General features: G+C 52.6%; 7 protein-coding genes across 7 annotated transcripts; 3 read left to right on the top strand and 4 right to left on the bottom strand.

Annotated features, from left to right (window-relative positions):
• Positions 1 to 167: 167 nt before the first annotated feature.
• BROUX77_003808 (uncharacterized protein) lies at positions 168 to 4,574 on the top strand (the record flags this gene model as incomplete). The annotated part of the gene is made up of 2 exons (XM_073748501.1): positions 168 to 336; positions 460 to 4,574. 2 exons carry the CDS (start codon positions 168 to 170, stop codon positions 4,572 to 4,574), a joined length of 4,284 nt encoding a protein of 1,427 aa, XP_073606233.1.
• A 550-nt stretch (positions 4,575 to 5,124) lies between these two features.
• On the top strand, positions 5,125 to 7,680 carry BROUX77_003807 (uncharacterized protein; the record flags this gene model as incomplete). The annotated part of the gene is made up of 1 exon (XM_073748499.1): positions 5,125 to 7,680. The coding sequence occupies one exon, from the start codon at positions 5,125 to 5,127 to the stop codon at positions 7,678 to 7,680; it is 2,556 nt and encodes an 851-aa protein (XP_073606232.1).
• A 442-nt stretch (positions 7,681 to 8,122) lies between these two features.
• Positions 8,123 to 8,583, bottom strand: BROUX77_003806 (uncharacterized protein; the record flags this gene model as incomplete). Its single annotated transcript, XM_073748498.1, has 2 exons — positions 8,123 to 8,256; positions 8,328 to 8,583. 2 exons carry the CDS (start codon positions 8,581 to 8,583, stop codon positions 8,123 to 8,125), a joined length of 390 nt encoding a protein of 129 aa, XP_073606231.1.
• A 1,110-nt stretch (positions 8,584 to 9,693) lies between these two features.
• On the top strand, positions 9,694 to 10,736 carry BROUX77_003805 (uncharacterized protein; the record flags this gene model as incomplete). The annotated part of the gene is made up of 3 exons (XM_073748497.1): positions 9,694 to 9,731; positions 9,884 to 9,995; positions 10,080 to 10,736. 3 exons carry the CDS (start codon positions 9,694 to 9,696, stop codon positions 10,734 to 10,736), a joined length of 807 nt encoding a protein of 268 aa, XP_073606230.1.
• A 241-nt stretch (positions 10,737 to 10,977) lies between these two features.
• BROUX77_003804 (uncharacterized protein) lies at positions 10,978 to 11,753 on the bottom strand (the record flags this gene model as incomplete). Its single annotated transcript, XM_073748496.1, has 2 exons — positions 10,978 to 11,519; positions 11,609 to 11,753. 2 exons carry the CDS (start codon positions 11,751 to 11,753, stop codon positions 10,978 to 10,980), a joined length of 687 nt encoding a protein of 228 aa, XP_073606229.1.
• A 1,373-nt stretch (positions 11,754 to 13,126) lies between these two features.
• BROUX77_003803 (uncharacterized protein) lies at positions 13,127 to 15,006 on the bottom strand (the record flags this gene model as incomplete). Its single annotated transcript, XM_073748495.1, has 3 exons — positions 13,127 to 13,219; positions 13,308 to 14,476; positions 14,556 to 15,006. 3 exons carry the CDS (start codon positions 15,004 to 15,006, stop codon positions 13,127 to 13,129), a joined length of 1,713 nt encoding a protein of 570 aa, XP_073606228.1.
• Positions 15,007 to 16,773: 1,767 nt separating this feature from the next.
• Positions 16,774 to 18,856, bottom strand: BROUX77_003802 (uncharacterized protein; the record flags this gene model as incomplete). Its single annotated transcript, XM_073748494.1, has 2 exons — positions 16,774 to 18,580; positions 18,678 to 18,856. The coding sequence occupies 2 exons, from the start codon at positions 18,854 to 18,856 to the stop codon at positions 16,774 to 16,776; spliced, it is 1,986 nt and encodes a 661-aa protein (XP_073606227.1).
• Positions 18,857 to 20,326: the final 1,470 nt, after the last annotated feature.

Below are 20,326 nucleotides of genomic sequence, written 5' to 3'. Positions count from 1 at the left end.
TATAGCTGCGATAGCTACCACTTGCACTCTCGACGTGCCGAAAAAGCGCCAAACCACCGACCGTTCTCCCGCCTGTGTCCCTTGCCCCTGCGCCGACCGCCGATTCTCAGGCCGACGACACCATCGCTAGCTTTTCCGCCCGCTGTATCTCCCCCGGCGATGCGATCATGAACAGCGTGGATCCAATGCTCCCCTTCGCCCCGGCGCGGGTGAGAGCCCTGCTATTGCCGCTGGGGCCCATCCGCAGTGAACGCTTTGCTGCATTCACCGAAAGGCTCCAAACCGAGAGCATTGTGCCACTACGCGACGTGGCTGCCGACCCCCGCCCCCATCGCAGTAAGAAGCCTCTCCTCTATATATTGGAACCCATGATCTGGACAGCATGAGCCAGCGACAAGACTGGCCCATTGGCTATCTCAGTTCTTAATGTCCGATTGCTGACCCTGGCATGATCTGTAGATATGTTCACGCCTATGACGTACCCAAATGGCGCCATCTTCTACGAATTCTTAACATACATGCCCCCCGCGTCACAAATCTCATTGTCTCCTTTCGACCTGTATCGCGAGCCTCTCGTTATATTAGCTATTGCGGATGGCGTAGAACTTGCTCGATCGACATACAGCACCAGCGCTTCCTCTGCAAATTCTGCCACTAGCCTTGTGGAAAAGAACATCCGGGCTCTTGATCAGGAGCTTGAGGGCCTGAGAGACCAGTATCACAGGGCGCTAGTTCACCAAGTAGTGCTATTCGAGTACGACTCAAACCCCGAAAAGATCATCTCAATCCCCGAAAGCATTGTGCCTATTCCTAGAATCGTCACAGCGACAAGTACAACTCCAAAAATGGTTCTGTGTGATATGTCGTCCACATTGCTAGCTGAGATGCAAACCTTGGCCAAGTCTATTGAAGGTCTAGGCTATGTTGACTCGCCTGGCCAGGCTTCAGGAGCCCGTGGCCGCACTCTTCCTGATGAATCACGAAGGAATTCGCAAGTCGCTACACCCACAGTGCGATCTTCAGCTGGTTCCGAGGCGCGAAATCTTAGTCGTATGTCAATGCCTCCTCTCAAAACATCGCTATCAAACTTCTCAAAATCTCGACCACGAAGACCATCCAACCCTGTAATGGACGGCGTAGTCGCAGAGGGCCCTGATAGTGGACGTTCAACGCCAGAAGCCTTTGGATCAGAGTCCCGGACCGGAACGCCAGAGGGCTTTCGACCGCCGGTCGCAGATCGAATCAGCGTGCAAGGCTTTGGTTCTAATGGAATCAATGAAAAGCTGCGCCAACGGGGAAAGAGTCGAGTTCAGGTTGTCATTGGCTCAATGTACTTGCAATGCGGACGCTGGGCTGATGCTTTCAGGGAGCTTTCAGAAGGAGCCGCGGCTTCGCGAGCTGTCAATGACCATATATGGCATGGCAAGGCACTTGAACTGATCCTGTGCTGCATGTTCGCAATGGGTTGGGCTGGGCTGGAGTTCTCAGTCCCCCAGGTATGTACAGCGGCATTAGAGCGGCCGATTCCGGAGGCTAAGCCGGATCCAAGCTTCCCTAACCAATCGCGACAATCGCGTGCTTTACAAGCCATTCTACCAGATCTGCTGGATAGAATTTTGGGCTTATATTCACGTGTTTCTGCTGAAAAGCTACCCCAGCTGCCCATGTCAGAGGCAATTATCCGCTCTTGCAAAGTGATGAGCGCTTTACACCATGCCAATGGGCTTCTGAACAAAACCTGCTTCGACATATTGGTCGAGGGTAAATGGCCAGAAAAACAGCTCACTACGTCCCCTCGCTTCACCATCACCCCTACACGCCAGACCATTGTGACATTGATCTTCAAGGCTTTTCCAGCATCTTCCACCGAGCTTTTGACCGTCGTTGACCGTGCGGCGATTCTTAGTGGAATTTGCTTTGTTCTTGGGAAAATAGGCTATCACCGTAAAAAGACAATGGTTACCCGTGAGCTCATGTCAGTGCTCATCAGTGGCCTGGTTGAGGCGCGGACACGCGGTGCAGCAGATGTTGGTATACACCCGGCTGCTGGCTTGGTCTCTTTGACTGGCCCTGGCGCACACACAAAAGGGGCAACGCTGGAATTACAAGAGGAGGATGTTGAGCAGGGAATCAGAAACTTGCTAGATGTCATGTGTCGCAACTACGGCGTAATAGATTTTGACATGCCGAGCAAAATGGGCGCCTCAGCTGAGCACACGGAAGAAATTGACGCCATTGTATCACGTATTCGGAGACAGTCAGCCGCAAGGTTATATGGCTTCCCGGGCGTGAAGCTGAACATGCTTCGGGCATGCATCAACTTCTGTGAGGCTTTGCCAGATTTCCAAGGCGTTTTGAAGTACTCTAGCGATTTGTTACGCACGGCTGGCTCGGGAGTAGCGCCAGGACCTCGAGGAGATGATGCCTCGCCCATGATTCCCCGGGAGGAGCAAGGACGGCTGCTCACAAACATCTCCAAAACCTATGAACTGTCCCGACGGTTGGGTGTAGCTGACTTGGCGGGCGAGTACTGGGATGAGTTCCTAGTTCGGGGTATTAGTCTTGAGCCACTACCCGAGGCAACAGCACCTGTACAACATGCAAAGAGTATCATCCCAGGTGTTACTGTTTCTCGGACATCTCAGGATGTCAATCCTTTTATTTACAACCCTTTCCTAAAGGCAGATGAAAAACAGACACAACAAAGTCTAGTGGCCATGGAGCCTGCAACATTCAAAGTTACTCTCCAGAACCCTTATGACATCGAGGTTGATATTGAGAGCATATCTTTGGTTGGCGAAGGCATCAAGTTTGAGTCCTACAAGGAGCACGTGGTCATTAGATCTTACCGAACCCACGTGGCTCGTATCATTGGCATTCCACAAGAGAGTGGTACATTGAAGATCACTGGTGCTTTGATCAAGGTACATGGCTGTCGAGAACGCATTTTTCCCATTATTCACGACCGATGGGCCCCTTGCCCTGAAACCAAAATCAAGGCCATGGGTATGGGGGCATTACAGTATGCAGTCGAGAACGAATCACCAGGTTCCCCGTCACTTCAACCCACATCTCTGGAGCTCCAGGTTATTAACGAGCAGCCATTGGTGGTTTTGAAATCCACAACCCTCCCTCAGTCTTCCATTATGATCCTGGAGGGTGAGCGTCAGAGATTTCGAGTCACATTGCAAAACACATCAAAGAAAACGGCGGTCGATTTCATTCTCTTTTCGTTTGATGACTCTACGCAGGCTCCTCTTCGTGCTGCTTTGCAGAATAGAGATTCTACTCCAAGTGAATTGTACGAGTATGAATTGATTTTAATGAAGAAGCAGGTGCTGCGCATTCACAAGCAACCTGATGAAAAGCGGCATATTCCCGCTGGAGGCTGTGTTACCTTCGAGTTTGAGATCCTAGGCAAACCTGGACTCACATCAGCTTCGATCCAGATTGATTATGCGCACTTGGGCGATAGCACCGACAACATTGGCCCAAAGTTCTTCACCCGTCGGATTACCGTGCCAATCACTGTCACAGTTAACGGCAGTGTTGAAATCTCACGATGTGACGTCGTTCCTTTGTGTGGTCCAGTTCCTACTCCTCTTTGGCAACATGTAGGCAATAAACATTTACGGTCATCACCTTCGTTCTCTGATGAAGTAACGGACACCGAACACATAGAGCCTGATGAATTTTGTCTTTTGTCGCTTGATCTGCGAAATATGTGGCCGAGCAATATGCAAGTGAACATTACAGCAGGCGACGACGTGTGCATCGACGAATTTGTACTGCCGGGAAACACGACGCGCGTGGTTTTGCCTATCCACCGGGTCCATCTCAAAAATCCACATCTTGCTATTCCAGCTCTGAATCCCAACCGCAACCGCCAGTTCGTGGTATCATCCAGCAAAGTTACACCCGACTTTGAGCGCAGTGTGCGCGAAGCCTTTTGGTACCGTGAGCATATTTTGAATAACCTGAAAGCTACATGGCGAACAACAAGCGGGCCAAAACACAGTGGAGTAGTTGAGCTACGAAGCATCAGGTTGACAGCGCGCATGATCGAGGCAATCAAGGTGGAGGACGTCGGCATCGAAATCACCCTCGAGGATGAAGACGGAAAGAACACTGGCAACATGATGGCCGTCGATGCCTTCTCTCAAATCCGCGCGCGCATCACGAATCGCTCAGAAAACCCCATTTTCCCACTCCTACGCCTTGTTCCCGCCCTATGTCACCGCCCAGCAAATATGACCATGGAGAGCACGCGTAAATTTGCCTGGAACGGCACGCTCCAGCGCCGTCTGCCACTGCTTGACGCCAAGAGCACCACCGAGGTGGTCCTGGGCTTCACAGCGCTGTGCCGCGGCAAGTTTGAGATCACGGCTAGTGTGGAAGAGGTTATGTTCTTTGAGAGCGAGAGCGACAAGGAGGCGCGCGTCAAGAAGGAGCAGGGGCGGCAGAGGGCCGACACCGAGGCGCTGATGGAAGCAGCTGTGGCGCTGGGGTTCAAGGAGCGCAGGCTGTGGCACACGCGACAACCTTGTGTGTTCACGGTGGTGGATGAGATCTGACGGAGCTAGCAGGTTTAGATCCCGATTCGAACTAGATTAGTGCTAGTCACAGGCAGAAGCACCCAATATACATATGTATATACATAATAACTATAGACCATGTACAGCTAGAATCACTACACCGCGGTTTTCCGTTTTTAGCCTGTGCCGTAAGTTCGTGTCGCTTGCCACGATACAAAGTCAAGGTCAAAGGGATATGCATTATGAAGATAGCAAAGACAAAGCCAAAGGCAACAGCATCTACACTCGACCACAACTCAGACCACCAACATCATTTTCTCCTTGTTTCGTTATTTGCACCAAGGCTTGCAGCTGATGACATCAGTTGTCTGAGACCTAACCCTAGTTATAGTAACCCTTTGAAGTTTGAAAGCGGCCTTGTTCCACCATCGGAGGAACTTGTCAAAGTTTTGCCCACGACTTTAACGTCGATTATATGCAAGCCTTGTGCCAGGATTTGTGTATGCGACGTCTGAACTGCAAGCCAAGATCTCGCTTGATTCTTTATTTTCTGTCTTGAGGATAGCGGCAGCAACTTTCCACTTTCACCATGGCAGCTCCGTTCCAAAGACGTCGGATCCTCTTTCTTGACGCCTATGACTCGTTCACTAACAACATCGTGGCCATGCTGAAGAGCATACCGGGTGTTTCCGTCAGCGTCCTCAAGGTTGATGCGCCGTCGGTGTATGCCGAGCCGCGCACGGACGAGGCCCTTGAGCGATTCCATCGCGAGCTGGCCCGCTTTGATGCCGTGGTGTGCGGGCCGGGGCCGGGGTCGCCCGACTGCGCGGCAGATGTGGGCCTGATGCGCTGGCTGTGGGACATTAGCGACAGACGCGGCGAGCCGATGGTTCCGGTGCTGGGCATCTGTCTGGGCTTCCAGAGCATGTCGCGCCATTTTGGCGGGTCGATCCGGCGCCTGCGCGGCGGCCTGCACGGCATGGTGCGCCCAATCACGCATGCGGGCTGGGCTAGCTCGTCGGCGCCGCTGGTGGAGTCTCTTGGGAGCTCGAGCGGGAATATCTTTGCTGGCGTTGCGCAGTTCAATGCTACGCTGTACCACAGCTTATGTGTCTCGATCGGCCAGGATAAAGTCCCACTGGAGAAATGGCAGACACAGCAATGGACGTCCTTTGCTGCGGCGCCTGATCTTATCCCGCTCGCATGGCACGTTGAAGACAGAGGCAGCGAGGAGCCGGAACGGATATTGATGGGGGTCAAGCACTTCTCACGTCCACTGTGGGGTCTGCAGTATCACCCCGAGTCAGCTTGCACAGAGTCTGAGAATGTCCAGGTGATTGTGAACTGGCTTGAGGCTGTGACCCAGTGGAATGAAACGACACACCGAGAGGTGAAAAGAGAAGAAGTGCCGGAGTTTGCAATCGACTGCCTGGCTCCGAGCCACCTCGATTCACTGGCAGCCTTCCGCAGCAGCAGGGGGCAGGATGCTCGTGAGTCTGGAAACAATCCGCGCACCCGTCTGGCCCAACGCAAGATCAAGTTGCCGGCTGGGATCGAGACGCCTGATCTATTGGAGATCTTGCAGTGCCCATTGGGAGACCAGATCATTCTCGACTCGTCTAATCACAATGTGGTATTGCCGCCCAAAACTGCCGATGTACGTGGAGCTCACAGCATTGTTGCTCTGGATGTTGCACAGGCTATGCATATTGAGTACCGGATTGGCTCGTCATTTGCAGTAGCCACCAAGCCTGTGGATGCAACAGATAATAGCAGGATACAGACGCATATCCCCTTCAAAGATCGGTTCGAAAATGTGTGGCAGCTACTAGCAGAGATTCTTGCAGAACGGAAAATCCCTGTTCCAGAGGGAGAAGGCTCAACTAGCCCCTTTGTTGGCGGGTTCTTGGGGTACTTGACATATGAGTTGGGCCTGGAAAACATCCATGTCAAACTAGGCAATGAGAGTAGAGAACATCAACGGCCTGATCTCTGTTTTGCATGGGTAACGAAGAGCCTGGTCGTGGATCATCGCAGCGGCTTTGTCTATGTGCAGCACCTCATACATGAAACAAATACCGGCGACATAGACGACGACTCCTGGATCAACAGTACTATCGAAAAGCTTCAATCATCGCCTATCTGGAAAGACCCTGTTACAAAGAACAACGAGACACCTACCCATGCACCTGATATCAAGGCCCAGCCACCTCCAGCCAACAATGTACCTCGTGAAGAGTCTTTAACTCGGCCTGGAGTTATTGTGCCTTTAGCAGAAAGCTACTGTGATGGCGTTGCCGCCTGCCAGCAGTACATTGCGGCCGGCGAGTCCTACGAACTATGCCTGACAGATCAGACAACCATCTCCCTGCCGCTTCCAACCACAACTTCACCCGACGCCCGGCGCTGGCGCATGTTCCGGTCCCTGCGCAAGCGGCAACCGGCCCCCTTTGGCTCATATATTCGGCTTGGATCTGCAACGCTGATAAGCTCTTCGCCCGAGCGGTTCCTCGACACGCAGCCCGATGGCCTATGTACCATGCGACCGATGAAGGGAACAGTGCGCAAGTCGGAAGCGGTGCAGACGATCCAGCAGGCCGAGCAGCTGCTCCACGTGCCCAAGGAGATTGCAGAGAACCTCATGATTGTTGACTTGGTTCGACACGATCTACAAACGGTCTGCGCAGCAGGTGATGTGGCGGCCACGCACCTCATGAAGGTCGAAGAGTACGCAACTGTGTTCACCATGGTGACAATAATCAAGGCCCAGCTGCCCCAGAACGGAGGCTACACCGGCCTGGACGCCCTGGCAGCCAGTTTCCCTCCAGGCAGCATGACGGGCGCGCCCAAGAAGCGGAGCTGCGAGATTCTAACGACGATTGAGCAGGGCCAGGAGCGCAGCATGTATTCTGGGGTGGTTGGCTACATTGATGCCACGGGCCGGGCTGATTGGAGTGTTACGATCCGCAGCTTGTTCAGCTGGGACGACGAAGCGACAGTGGACGCAAGCGGACAGCGGACAGAGCTTTGGAGAATCGGCGCGGGCGGAGCGGTCACAACACTTAGCACGCCCGAAGGAGAAACTGCAGAGATGTACTTGAAGTTGGCTGGGCCTCTGGGAGTCTTGGAGACTTTGGACTTTTAAAATGTAATGATATATGCAGCACACATGAAAAGGGGGCGCTGCGTTCCATGATGGGTGGCAGTTGGTTGGAGTTTGGGCTTAGACTAGATGTGCTTGAGACATAATCGAACTTCAAAATATGACGCACTGCGGCGTTGGAATCACTACGCCAGCCATTTTCTCGGCTGTGGGATCATACAAATCATACATACTGATGTGAACATCACGCCAGTATCGAGGTGAGAATAGGACCCAGCTTGACCGGCGGTTACATAGAACAAGGATATGACACGATTTGAGAAGAGGACAGAGCGGCTAGGATGTAAAAAAAAGTGAGCAAAATAATAGTTACAAAAGGTAATTGACCTCAAGAAAGGCGAATTATCAGAGGTTCTCTTCCCAGACTGTCAGTGGAAATGGGATTCTAGAAAAGAGCGCGAATAAAGCCTCGCGAGCAACGAACTTAGAAGTCCTGGTCCTCAGTAAAGAACAGGCCGAAGCTTATGATGGTGCCGTAGATGAGAAGACCGCCAATTATCGACATGATCATGGCCTCGACCTGAATCAGCGCGGCGTGGGCAAGGATGATGGGCAGCACTAGATTCGGGTTAGCATGTACTCTGGGACCACCGCAGTGAGGCCATTGTATCGGCCTGTCAGAAACTTACCAGCACCCATGACGACCAAGAAGCCTGTGGCGAAGCGGCCAACATCAGGCACGGCCGACGCCTCGTTGTCGGAGAAAGCATCCCGGCTTGCACACTGGCCACAGATCCAGTTTGGCAGAGGTGCCACGACATATGTCGCGACGACAAGCAGCGGGTAGTACACCTTGAACAAGGCACATGACAGAATGACCAGGAGGAATCCTAGTGCCAGCACAAAGGATAGCGCAATGATGGTTTTGAGGCCGGCTGTAGACATCGTGGGGGTTTGTTGGAGGAAGACGTGGAGTTGAGAGTGGAGCGGGGGACAAGGAAGAATCGGAGATCGGCAGCCCGGAGTCTGAGGCGGGTATCAAGCCGGCGTGAAAATGTAGGTCGGCGAGCGGGTTTGTCAAGGTCGGAGAGACGCGTGAACTCTCGATCAACGAAAAGGCGATAGCAGAAGCGGCGTGGTGTCAAGATTCAAAGCCACTGGATCCAAGCTCAGCAGCTAAGCCCTCACTCAGGAAGCACGTGAGAATGACGAGGGTAGAGGGCTGCAAAGAGGGAAAAAAAAAGACCAGCAAGGAGATATGCGGCGGTGCCCGAACAAAGTTAAAGGGGCGCGGGGCGGCTGGCGAAAGAACGGGCAAGGCTGTTATGTGTGGTTCGTAGTTGTTGATATGTTGACGTGATGCGTTGGAAGCAGGTTTGGCGCACAAGCACTGCCCAATATCAGCAGCCTGGAGAATGTGACGATCACGTGACTGGAAGTAGAGTCAAGACAGCACTGTTGATGGAGTGCGTGGAGCAGAAACACGCAGCGAGCGCGAGCGCAAAACTAAGAGGCGATGCTAGACAAGCTGCGGCTTTGTGGATAAGAAATCACATGTTACCGGCGAGTCGCCATTTGTTGTAAAACGAGCCTGGCGTAGTGCGTTCCAAGCTATCATCACCATGATGCAGCCAATCGTGCTGTCACTGCCAGCATGTGGCTGCCAGCTGTTACAGCTTCGACCAGGATGACAAAGGACCCTTGTACCCTTGTACCTATGTATCTTGTACCACTGGCCCATACTGCAACGAAAGCTCAAGCTGCCTAGCCTTGAGGTGCTGTCCTACAGTTGACGACATTGACAACAACCTCGGGGCAGCTCCATTTCCAAACTTCAACACCAAAGCTCCGAACCCTTATTGCTCCAGCTTCGCACCGCATTTCTGCCAGGCTATTTGCGTTGCTTCATTTGTTCCCATCTCCGACGATACTCGTGATTTACTTGGACTCCGCTGCTGTCTTTTCTGCATCTACAAAGAGCCTTGCGTCGTCCGTAAACCTCCCCTCCTTGACCAACGCTCACGCACATCCAGCGACGACTACGCCGATAGCACCATGTTCCGCAACAACTACGACAACGACACCGTCACTTTGTACGTTTCCGCCCTGCCGGTGCCTGTGAGAACGTGCCGGACATGCTCTCCATAAGCTTGGCTGTGCTGGCTTTGCAGCTTTCACTACGTTCAGCTATCAGGGCCAGCTCCCACTAATGAATACGCTTGTTAACGCCAGTTGCTCCCTACAGCTCGCCGCAAGGCCGTATCTTCCAGATTGAATATGCTGCCGAGGCAGTGAAGCAGGGCTCGGTCGTGGTCGGCCTGACCAGCAAGACACACGCCGTCCTTTGCGCAATCAAGGTACATATACACGGATCAAACATCCACCATGGTCCACAGCATTCGCCATAGTAGAAAACTAACAATTCTTACTCGACCTGGTAGCGCAATGCCGAAGAACTCTCCTCATACCAAAAGAAGCTTTTCTCCATCGACGAGCACCTCGGTGTGGCTATTGCCGGCCTGACGTCAGATGCCCGTGTTCTCTCCAACTTTATGAAGAATCAGTGCCTCAGCTACCGCTTCACCATGAACCGTGCTATGAAGGTGAGCGATATCGTCAATGACATTGGCGATAAAGCGCAGTACAACACACAACACTACGGCAAGCGGCCCTATGGTGTCGGTCTGCTGGTGGCCGGCGTGGATGAAGACGGCCCGCACCTATTCGAGTTCCAGCCCAGCGGCATGACCGAGGAGGTGGTAGCCTTTGCCATTGGCGCGCGCTCGCAGATGGCCCGCACGTACTTGGAGCGTAACCTGGACAAGTTTGCCGACTGCAGCCGCGACGAGCTGATTCACCACGGCCTGCTGGCGCTCAAGGAGTCGCTTGTGCAAGACCGCGAGTTGACTGTCGACAACACTAGCGTCGGCTTTGTGGGCTGCGGCGGCCCCAAAAACAAGGTGACCGAGCCGTTCAAGGTGTACGATGAACACGCCGTCAAGCCATGGCTGGACGCTCTCGAGGCAAGTGAAAGCGCAGCGCAGGCGGACACAGAGGAGCAGGGCGCAGAGGCCGAAGCCATGGATACGAGCAGCTAAGCGGGGCAGAAAATGACAGTTGCAACTCGTAGCAAAGAATAAACTGACAAAGCATACACGGAAACAATAATAGCCAAAGTGATTGTTCTAATGCATATATTACTACTAATGTGAAAAAGGACCTTGGTGAACCGGCCGAAATCTATGAACAAAAAAACATATGTGTGAGGTGAGGGCAAGGGTGACAAGACCTCTTACATGATCCCACTACGTCGAGTACATGTGAGCCTGCAGAGAACGGTTACTCGCTGCCCCAGTTCAAATCAAAGGTTGAGGCCGACTGCTTGTAGTTCTTGAGCTCGTCAATAGCGCCCTGCGCCGTCGTCGCCGTCGCAATGATTCGAACATTGTCGCCCTTGATAAAGCCCGCACCATGAGCGCCCTTGACCCACTCAATCAGGCCATCGTAGAAGCCAGCGACATTGAACAGCACGATGCCGCTCTGGTGGATGCCGAGCTGGTTCCACGTGACCGTCTCAAAGACCTCTTCGAGCGTGCCGTAGCCGCCAGCCAGCGCGATGAAGCCGGACCCGGGCCCGCCGGCAAAGACCTCCTGGGCCATCAGGCGCTTGCGTGTGTGCATGTCGGGCACGACGGTCGTGCGGCCGTAGACGCTCTCCGTCGGCACAAAGAGGTTGGACGAGGTTTGCGTGGCGTACGTGTCGTCGCGCTCGTAGCGGATCAGCGCTTCGGGGATGATGCCGTGCACGGCGTCGGGGCCCTTGAGCGCGACCAGGGTCTTGGCAACTTCTCCCATGAGCCCGACGGTGCCGCCGCCGTAGACTTTCCGGTAGAGCGGTTAGCGGGCGGAGCAGGAGTGGTTATGCACCAGACTGAGTGCCGTCTGGCGAGAGGCGTGTGAATCGTCTTACCAAGATCAATGTTGTTTTCGGCCATGGCGGTGGCCAAGGCCCGGGCGGCCTCAACGTGGGCAGGGTCTGTTCCGGGGGAGGAGCCACAATAGACGCAAATTTTAGCGCGGGGGGGGCTGGCGGGGTCTTCTGAGGTGAGGGCCATGGTGGGTGGTTGTTGGGGGTTGGCTATATGGTGAGAAATCAGGTATGTAAAAAGAGAGCGTATGTAGAAGCCAGGAAGATATTTAGACAAATGGGTTAAGGAAAGCCTAAGCGGGTAGACAGACAGGAGAGGAGGATGCTAGTTTCTCAGGCAGAAATCGGGGACCAGGTCAAAGAGAAGAGAACAAGAAGTGATACTGACTAAGACCACGAGCCGAGGGCGGCGATGAGGTCCTTTTTATAGTTGTCAATCAACACCGCAAGTGAGCCGGTCGTAAGCCTCCAACAAAGAGAAGCACCAGGCGAAGCAGTCCAGGATGGAAACAACAGGTCTAAGCGCAGAGTAACTAACTAACTAGTTACATTGTTCCATGGTGTAATGCAAGCAAGAGCACAAGTACAAAGTACAAGCATACAGACATGGAGTGTAGTTGGTGCTTAGAGAAAAAGTCCGCACAACTACACCCGCTAACCAACTACGTAACGGCTGCTATTGCTTTAAAGCCACGGAATCACCGCCTGTGCTAAATGTCTCTCTGCTTTCTGTTTGTCTGAACATCGCGAGATTCCCCCCCGTTCTACAAGCCCAGGTAGCAAAGAGGTCGGATACCAGGCTATGCAGTACTATTCCAAGAATCCAACTACACCGCTTGCTGAGGCCCTCCCAGACACCAACCCAATCATCCCGCTCCAACACACATTAGTTAAACTGGTATTTTGCAGTGACGCATCCCCCGAGATCCCCGGTCAACCCAACTGCCACTCCCCCTCCCTCAAAAAAAAGAAAGAAGAAAAAATACCGCCTCGTCGGAGTTGTCATCAACCAAAACCCCACTTCGCGCCAGGATGCAGTGCCGGCAAGCCTCGACCTCGACAATGCAAGTCCAGCCAAGCAATCCGCCAAAGGCCCCTGGAATAGAGCAGCCCCATCATGCTGGGAGAGTCAGTCGCCGGTCTGCTGACTCCTTCAGGGGACGCCAGTCCTCTCGCTCTCTCTCTCGGTGTGGCCATGTGACACAGGCACAGACGCCGGGGTGCTGTATTTACAGCCATGGATGCTGATACACACATGCACACACATGTATTTTCGTGTCATAGAGCTGGCTACGTGTTAGTCGAAACATAGCCCAAAAGTGTCGCCAACCATCCCCAATCGCTTTGTTGGACATGCCAGGGAGAAACTTGCGCTGGCTTGCCTGCCGCCTGGTGCGTTGTAGTGAGTGACATAATCAAGTTCATCAAAGCACATATTTAACTATGTAGTTAGTTATGCATGTAACAACTAACTAGTTCTATACATTCCTCTTGTACACATGTACGTCAGCACACTACCTCGACTTGTAACAACCCCTCTCTCCTGCATGCCATCTTCATTTACAGCAGGCTAAGCGTTGTATCATCGTTGATCTTGCCAATCGCCCCAATATTCGCCGACCCGCCTACAACGTTGGCGCCCTTGATGGTGATCTGAAGAGTAACACGTGTTAGCATATATATTCATACGTTCGTTTAGAGCATACGATAAAAAGAAAGGATGGCCCTTATTATTTCTTACCTCTCCTTCAATCTTGTAGTCCTTGGTGAAGTGATCGCCCTTGTCTTTCAAAACCAGCTCAATGCTGGGCGACGGTGGCCCAAAGTGCGCCATCTTTCCCTCTTGCACTCTGTAATCATACCACAGGCTCTGCGCAATCGAGCCCGCCGCAGACGCAGAGGTCAGCGCATGGACAAGGCGCGCACCCGTCAGTGCTCTCACGTCCGATAACATCTTACTCTGGATGACAGGCTTCTGGCCAGCCTTCTCAGCCACGTAGATGACCCGCACTTGGGTGTCTTCAGTGCCCAGATCAGGCGCGTTGCTAATCTCCATGTCGGCCATGAAGCCAGTAGTTCCAGGGAAGACGCCAAAGTTTTCAAGCTTGCGCTGGCGGTAGCCGTGAATCCACTTGGTAATCATGCCAGTAATACTCGAAAGGCCGTCGTTATGGTACAGCACGAGCTGCTCAGGAGAGGCAACAATCACGGTAGCAGGGGCGCCCTGGGTCGCCATGGTGAGGCTAGCTTCGTTTCCGGCAACGGAGTTCAGAGAAACGTTGGCGTTGCTGAAAAGAGCAGCCATGGTCATGACAAATGTAAAATGGTTCGTGAGAACATCGGCGGGGACAAAGGTATCTTTGGGGCTCAGAGTCTCAGACGACGGGATGCAATCCAACTGGGCAGCAATAGCAGAGGCCAGGTTTCTTTGTGTGAAGCAGGACATCTCGCCAGAAGACCAAAAGAATGACACATCGCCAGGAATCGTGTTAGGCTCAACTGTCAGCTGCGGGGCATCGGCGGCAGGCTTGCTGACAACATCGTTCCACGTAACAGCAGTGATTCCGGAAGACGAGCCCTCGGGCAGGTTGTTCCAGTTCATCGAGCTAGTGCCCTCGTCGACAACCCAAATCAGCTGCTTCAGATCCGAGTATGACTCAGAGATGGACTCAAACGGAAACACACCAGGAGCAGTCACGACGGTGTCGATAGAGGCCTGGCGGAGCATTGCGATGAGCTCGACAGGAGAAGCATTGTAGGGGAGTAAGGTGACGGAAAGGCCTGGGGTAAAGGCGCAGGCAAAGACAGTCAGCAAAAGCTCAACCGAGTTCGGGAGGTAAACGGCAACGCGGGTGCCGCCGTTGCGGGCGATGTGGTTCCCGACGAGGGAGATTTGGCGGGATAGCGCATCTGTCGAGGAGAAAAAAAGAGGTTGATTAGTACTTGTTGTAAGGAAGACAGAAAGTAGCCTACAGTACTAGCCACATACCAGTATCGTGGACGTTTGTCTTTTGCATGCCCAAAACCGTCGAGATAGAGCTCTTCTTGCCATCGGCAGCGCCCTTGGCAAATCTCTGCCATACATCACGCAGGTCTCCATCTCGTCCCTTGGAGAATTTGGGCGCGCCCTCTTCGACAATGTCCAGGCCCTTGACCAAGCCATTGAATCCCAGCGCAGCCGCGCGATACAGCGACGACTCGCCCGGCTGCCGCACCTCGCTGCGCGTGGATTGGCGGGCCAGCTGCATCGGGTGCAGCTCGGAATCATAGGTCCAGAGAGTCGAGATGAGCCACAGCGAAAGCAGCGTCATCAACAGCAACGTGCTAGAGAGCGACCATTCGTCAAGGGCTGATTGGATCCATACTTTGAGCAGGCCCACGACACGTGGGAAGAACGACGTCGGCTGCTGTATTACTTCTTCAACTGTCGGCGTCGACATTGGAAAAACTCGGGTGGGGGGATGGTTGGCGTGTTGTGTTGGTTGCGCGGTTTGTCGAGAGGGTGGAATGGAAGAAGAAGCGAAGAATGAAAGAAGAGGAAACTGGCGGATCTGACGAGGTCAAACAAGGTGCAAATATGGAAACAGTCAATCAATCAGATCAGTCGACCCATGCAAGCAAGCTTAAGCTCTCAAACTATCCGTCGTCACTCTGCGTGGAGCTTAGCAGGCCAATCATCAACTAGCTCTATCAAGTTGGCGGAAACTCAAAGTATTCGAAGTGCCGCAAGGCAGATTATTCGGTTGGTGTTGGGCTGAATGCCGTAACTAATCTTCCTCAGAGGTAGTAATGCAACTAGGTGCTAAAGAAAGCGTGTCGTAAAGTGGAATTTCTTGGGCATCCTCACCACCGGCACGGCAGGCCCTCATCTTTATTCTTCACGTCCCGTATGCCGCGCAGCTACAATCGCCCTTGAGGAAGCCATTGTCCGCCACATACCAAGTAACCCTAGAGGCCCTCAAGAAGCACTGATACCCAACATGGGGCACTGCCCGCCAGATCACACCTGTCATTGGTTGCAATTCCCCATCAAAAGTGGGGCCTTGCCATCTTTATCCAGCCTTGATCCGCTTGGCCTTCGCTTTGCTATCAACCACCACCGATTTAGAACAGCCGAGAGTTTGATACACCACTTGAAATAATTTCAACAGCCCTGTTATCTACAAGCCCAAACTCCCGACCCGCTTAGCCCACTTGCTTGCATTGCATGCACACTTCATCCTTCTCACAATTGTCAGCCTTGGATAATTGTTGCAACAGCATGATATTTACTTGAGACACAAAGCAATAAAATCCGGCTCATGAAAAACAACAAATAAAGTAGCAGACTGTAAAGAGTATGCTCTCGTCAAAAGAAAGACCTCAGAGAACAACCGAAAAATTCGACTTTTGTCTAGTGTTGCTGTGTAACTTGGTACCCCGCGAAAACCCCCCGATGACCTGTCCGTTCTATCGTTGAAAAGCAAGCAAATGCCTCCCTGGTTCTTTGGAAGACACGACAATGACCAAACCCCCAATGTAAATGTGCAGGAGGCAGGAGATGCACCATCTCATTTTGCCCTGCCTTACCAATGCTCTCCGCGCCCGCTTTAGGATCTTCAAGTAAATAAAACACAGGTAGCCAGTTCTCATCAGCCACCGATCCTCTATCAGGCGCATCAAGCGTAATCGTCGTAAGTGGAAATGCCATGTCATGATCGTGTCCCAGTCGGTCTAAGGGTATCAAGTGTGGGAGATAAGTAAAACACCAAGCAAAAATCAGAGCAGGAAAAAAAAGAGAATGCCGTTCAATCATGACCTTCGCCCCGTAACGTTCGTATTCTCGTGACAACCCCCAGTTATCAAGTCATGGAAATATAACCTTAGAAATATATCCACAGCAAAGACTTTTGTAGAAAACAGAAAGAGAAATAAAACATCGAGGTCGTAGGTGCGGGAGAAAAAGCTCCAAAGAAGAATGAACAGCGAAAAAAGAAGACAGAAACCGAAAAGAAAAAGAAAAGGGAAATCAAGAGAGAAGAAATAACGAAAAAGAGGAAAAGAAAAAAAGGAAGCCAGAGACGGGTAGCTGTAGCAGAATTGTGTGTCCTTGGATAGACTTTGGAGATTAGGGGCAATAAGCAAGCGACGGCCAACCTCCTGGGATACACATCCAGCTATAGCTAGAAAAGCGAATCCGTGATGAGGAGTCTTCGCGGCTTGTTGGTTTACCACCAGCCGCCGGCGCCCTGGCCAGCGGGGTTGCCATAGCCGCCACCGTTGCCGCCGCCATAGCTGCCGCCGCCGCCGCCGCCACCACTGTAGCCACCACCGTAGCCACCGGAGCCGCCGTAGCCACCACCGCCACCTTGGCTGTAGCCACCACCAGAGCCGCCGTAGCCACCGCCACCGAAGCCACCGCCACCAGTCTTGCGGAAATCGCGGTTGGAGCCGGATGAGCGAGCGCCACCGCCACGACCGCGGCCGCCGCGGCCCCCACCGAAGGAAGACTCCCGAGCAACGTTCTCCAGGAAAGCAGGAACTTCCTGGTTAGCCTCCTTGAGAAGGTCAATGAGCTCACGAACAATACCACGGTTGCCACGGTTGAAGAAGGCAGTGGCAGCACCGGTGTTTCCGGCACGACCAGTACGACCGATACGATGAACATAGTCATCAACGTCAGTAGGCAGATCATAGTTGACAACGTGGGTAACGTTAGGAATATCCAGACCACGAGCAGCAACAGCTGTGGCGACCAAGATGGGGCAACGGCCATTACGGAAGAACTCCAAAGCGCGCTCACGCTCGCGCTGTGTACGGTCGCCATGGATGGAGGTAGCGGGGAAGCTCTGGTTGATGAGGAAGTCCGAAAGTGAATCGGCCATGCGCTTCGTCTCGACGAAAATCAAGGTAAGACCGGTCGTTCCATGGGTGTGAAGAATATCAAGCAGAACAGATCGCTTGTCGACATCCTCAACGTACTCAACCTTCTGGGTAATGTTCTCCGAAGTGGAGCCTACACGACCGACAGAAAGGAAGATGTAGTCCTTCAGGAAGTCGCGAGCGAGCATCTGAATATCACGGGGGAAAGTGGCCGAGAACATAAGGGTCTGGCGGTTCTGGACATCGGGCATGTCCTCACCCTCAACAATGCGACGAATCTGAGGCTCAAAACCCATATCCAGCATGCGATCAGCCTCATCAAGAACAAGGTATTTGATGTTCTGAAGGGAGATACGGCCACGCTCAAGCAGATCGACCAGACGACCAGGAGTGGCAACCAGAAGATCGCAACCACGCTCGATCTGGCGAAGCTGAGAGCCAATGTCGGCACCACCGTACACAACGCAAGGGCGAACCCACGAACGGTAGGAGAACTTGCGAGACTCCTCATAAATCTGCGAAACCAGCTCACGGGTGGGAGCCAGGATGAGAGAGGTGGGGTAGGCCTTGCGCTGGCGTCCAAAGTTGCCGCCTTGGGCAGCAGGGACAGCTGAAGGACCGTGGATGAAGGCCTGAGACAGGATAGGAAACAGGAAACCACCAGTCTTACCCGAACCGGTCTGGGCACAGGCCATCAGATCGCGGCCTCCCATGACAATGGGAATCGAGTACTTCTGAACGGGGGTGGGAACCTTGTAGCGAGACAGCTCAATGTTGCGAATCAGGTGCTCCTCCAGAGGAGGGATGCTGAAAGTGAGCACAGGCTCGGGAACATCACGACCAGAAGCCTCGACGGGAATGTCATCGTACTTCTCAAAGTTGATGCCGGTGTGCTGCTTGGACGGGTCATCGGCAGTACCGAAAAGCTCACGCTCGAGACGGGGGTTAGGAGGACCAGCGATGTGCTTGCCATCGCGCCACTCGCCATCGCCAGAGCCGCGAGGGTTCGAGTTGCCGCCCTCGCTGCCACCACGGCCGTATCCACCAGAGTAGCCACCACGGTTATTCCAGCGACCGCCACGGCCACCACCCTCGCCACGGCCACCGCCCTCGCCACTCCAGTTACGGCCACCGCCACCTTCGTAGTTGCGACTAGAAATAAGGATAAGTTGTCAGTTTTTTTGTGGAACAATAAAGGAATGATTATAACAATGGGCCATGTTTGTTGTAAGGAGGTATTGTTGCTTACCCATACGAGCGGTTGTTCGTGTTGGGAGCATCGGAAGCAGAAGCCTGGTCATTCTGGCCTTGCTGGCGCATGTGAGGAGGGACGTACGAACGACCGCCCTGGCCATGCTGAGGGGGACCCTGCTGCTGCGGGCCGTCGGAGTTGATGGAAAGACCACCGAGGTTGAGCTGATCAGCCATAATGATGGTTATACGTGAAAAGCGTTTTTGTTGATGTAGTGGATGGACAACAAGTCAACAAATGGAATTTCCGGGCAAGAGATGCTCGGATAAACACAGAAGAAGAAACAAGAGGATCTGGAGACAACCGAGTCAAATGGGGTTGTCGTGATTTGGTCCTGGAAAAAAACTTTTCTATACAGCAAACCGTTGAGAAAACAAGGTGCGCTACAAGAAAGAACAGAAACGAAGAGAAGTAGAAAAAGAAGGTCTCGCGTTTTCCTCTAGAAGTACGAGAAGAAGAAACCTCAAAGGAAAGACGAGAGGTAAGTCAGTACAAACACAAAAGAAATCAAGAATAAAGGAAAAGTCCCTATTTTCCTTGTGAGTTGAAAGTGTTCAGGAAGGGATGAGAGGGTGAGAGGGTGGAGGAGAAAGAAAAATTTCATGGAGCGGGCGTGGGAGGAAGGAGCCCAGCCCATATGTATTATAAGTGGACACAATATTGTGTTTGTATGTATGTATGTACTTATTTGCACTTATTTGTACAGAGCCAGCTTGTTGTTTGTGGGCATGAACAGTGGGCAGTCCAGTCAGCAACCAACCTGCCAGCACCAATCAAATCGCACACTACAGTGATTTGCCACTGAACACGAACAGATTGGCTGTTAACTAGTGAACAATTTGTTTTTCGTAGTTTCCGAGCCAGCACAAAGTACGTATCTGTAAAAGTACATTCACGTACGTAACGTATGTCAACAGTGGCCAATTCGCAGGTCAAAGTAGCGTGTACCTCCTTTAGCCTTGCTGTCAAAATCTGCAAGTGCATGTGAGATGTTGACTAGCGGCTGTCTAAAGGAGAAGGCGGGCGGTGAGCCCTTTTGCATGGCCATTCAGCTAGGGTAAGTGCAAATGCACGCAACTAAGTGAAGTTGTGCACAGTACCCCGCTAAGCTTCAAGACCCCGTTTTTCAGGGGCTGATCCACTGAAGAAAGGCTGTCAAGCACCAACCACATCGTCAACATCAGCCGCTTCTCTGCATGCCCTAGCTACATATATGTATGTATGTACATACATAACTATGTACATACATACTACGTTCTAACACCAACACTTTGTTGTGTTGACGCTATCCTCATATCGCCATTACCCATTACTCTCTTTCAGTCTTTGTCAATATACCAGGAGAATTCCCTTTCTACAGAGAGAGCGTTGATGCACCGATATTTACACTCCCAACTATAGATTGTTAAGAAGGAGAAACTACACACAGAGTGCAACACTACTGCTTTTGGATCTTGAATCCTTGAAGACTGATGGCCATAGAAACGTGGTCTCTAGGCAAAGAACAACGTTTTGTTTACTTTTTGGACCTTCAATGGGTCTCTTTTCTTCGGGTTAGAGCAACCACGATGGCCTGACTTCCATCTTGTGCAATGCTTGAGACAGTATTTTGTGTGTGTCGAAGATAACGCAGAACGGTCGATCCG

Source organism: Berkeleyomyces rouxiae (assembly GCF_048999995.1).
Source record: "Berkeleyomyces rouxiae strain 22BRR77 chromosome Unknown BrBRR77_ptg000003l, whole genome shotgun sequence".
Taxonomy (NCBI): Eukaryota; Fungi; Ascomycota; class Sordariomycetes; order Microascales; family Ceratocystidaceae; genus Berkeleyomyces; species Berkeleyomyces rouxiae.
Note: the sequence above shows the minus strand (reverse complement) of the source record. Positions and strands in the feature narration are given on the sequence as shown.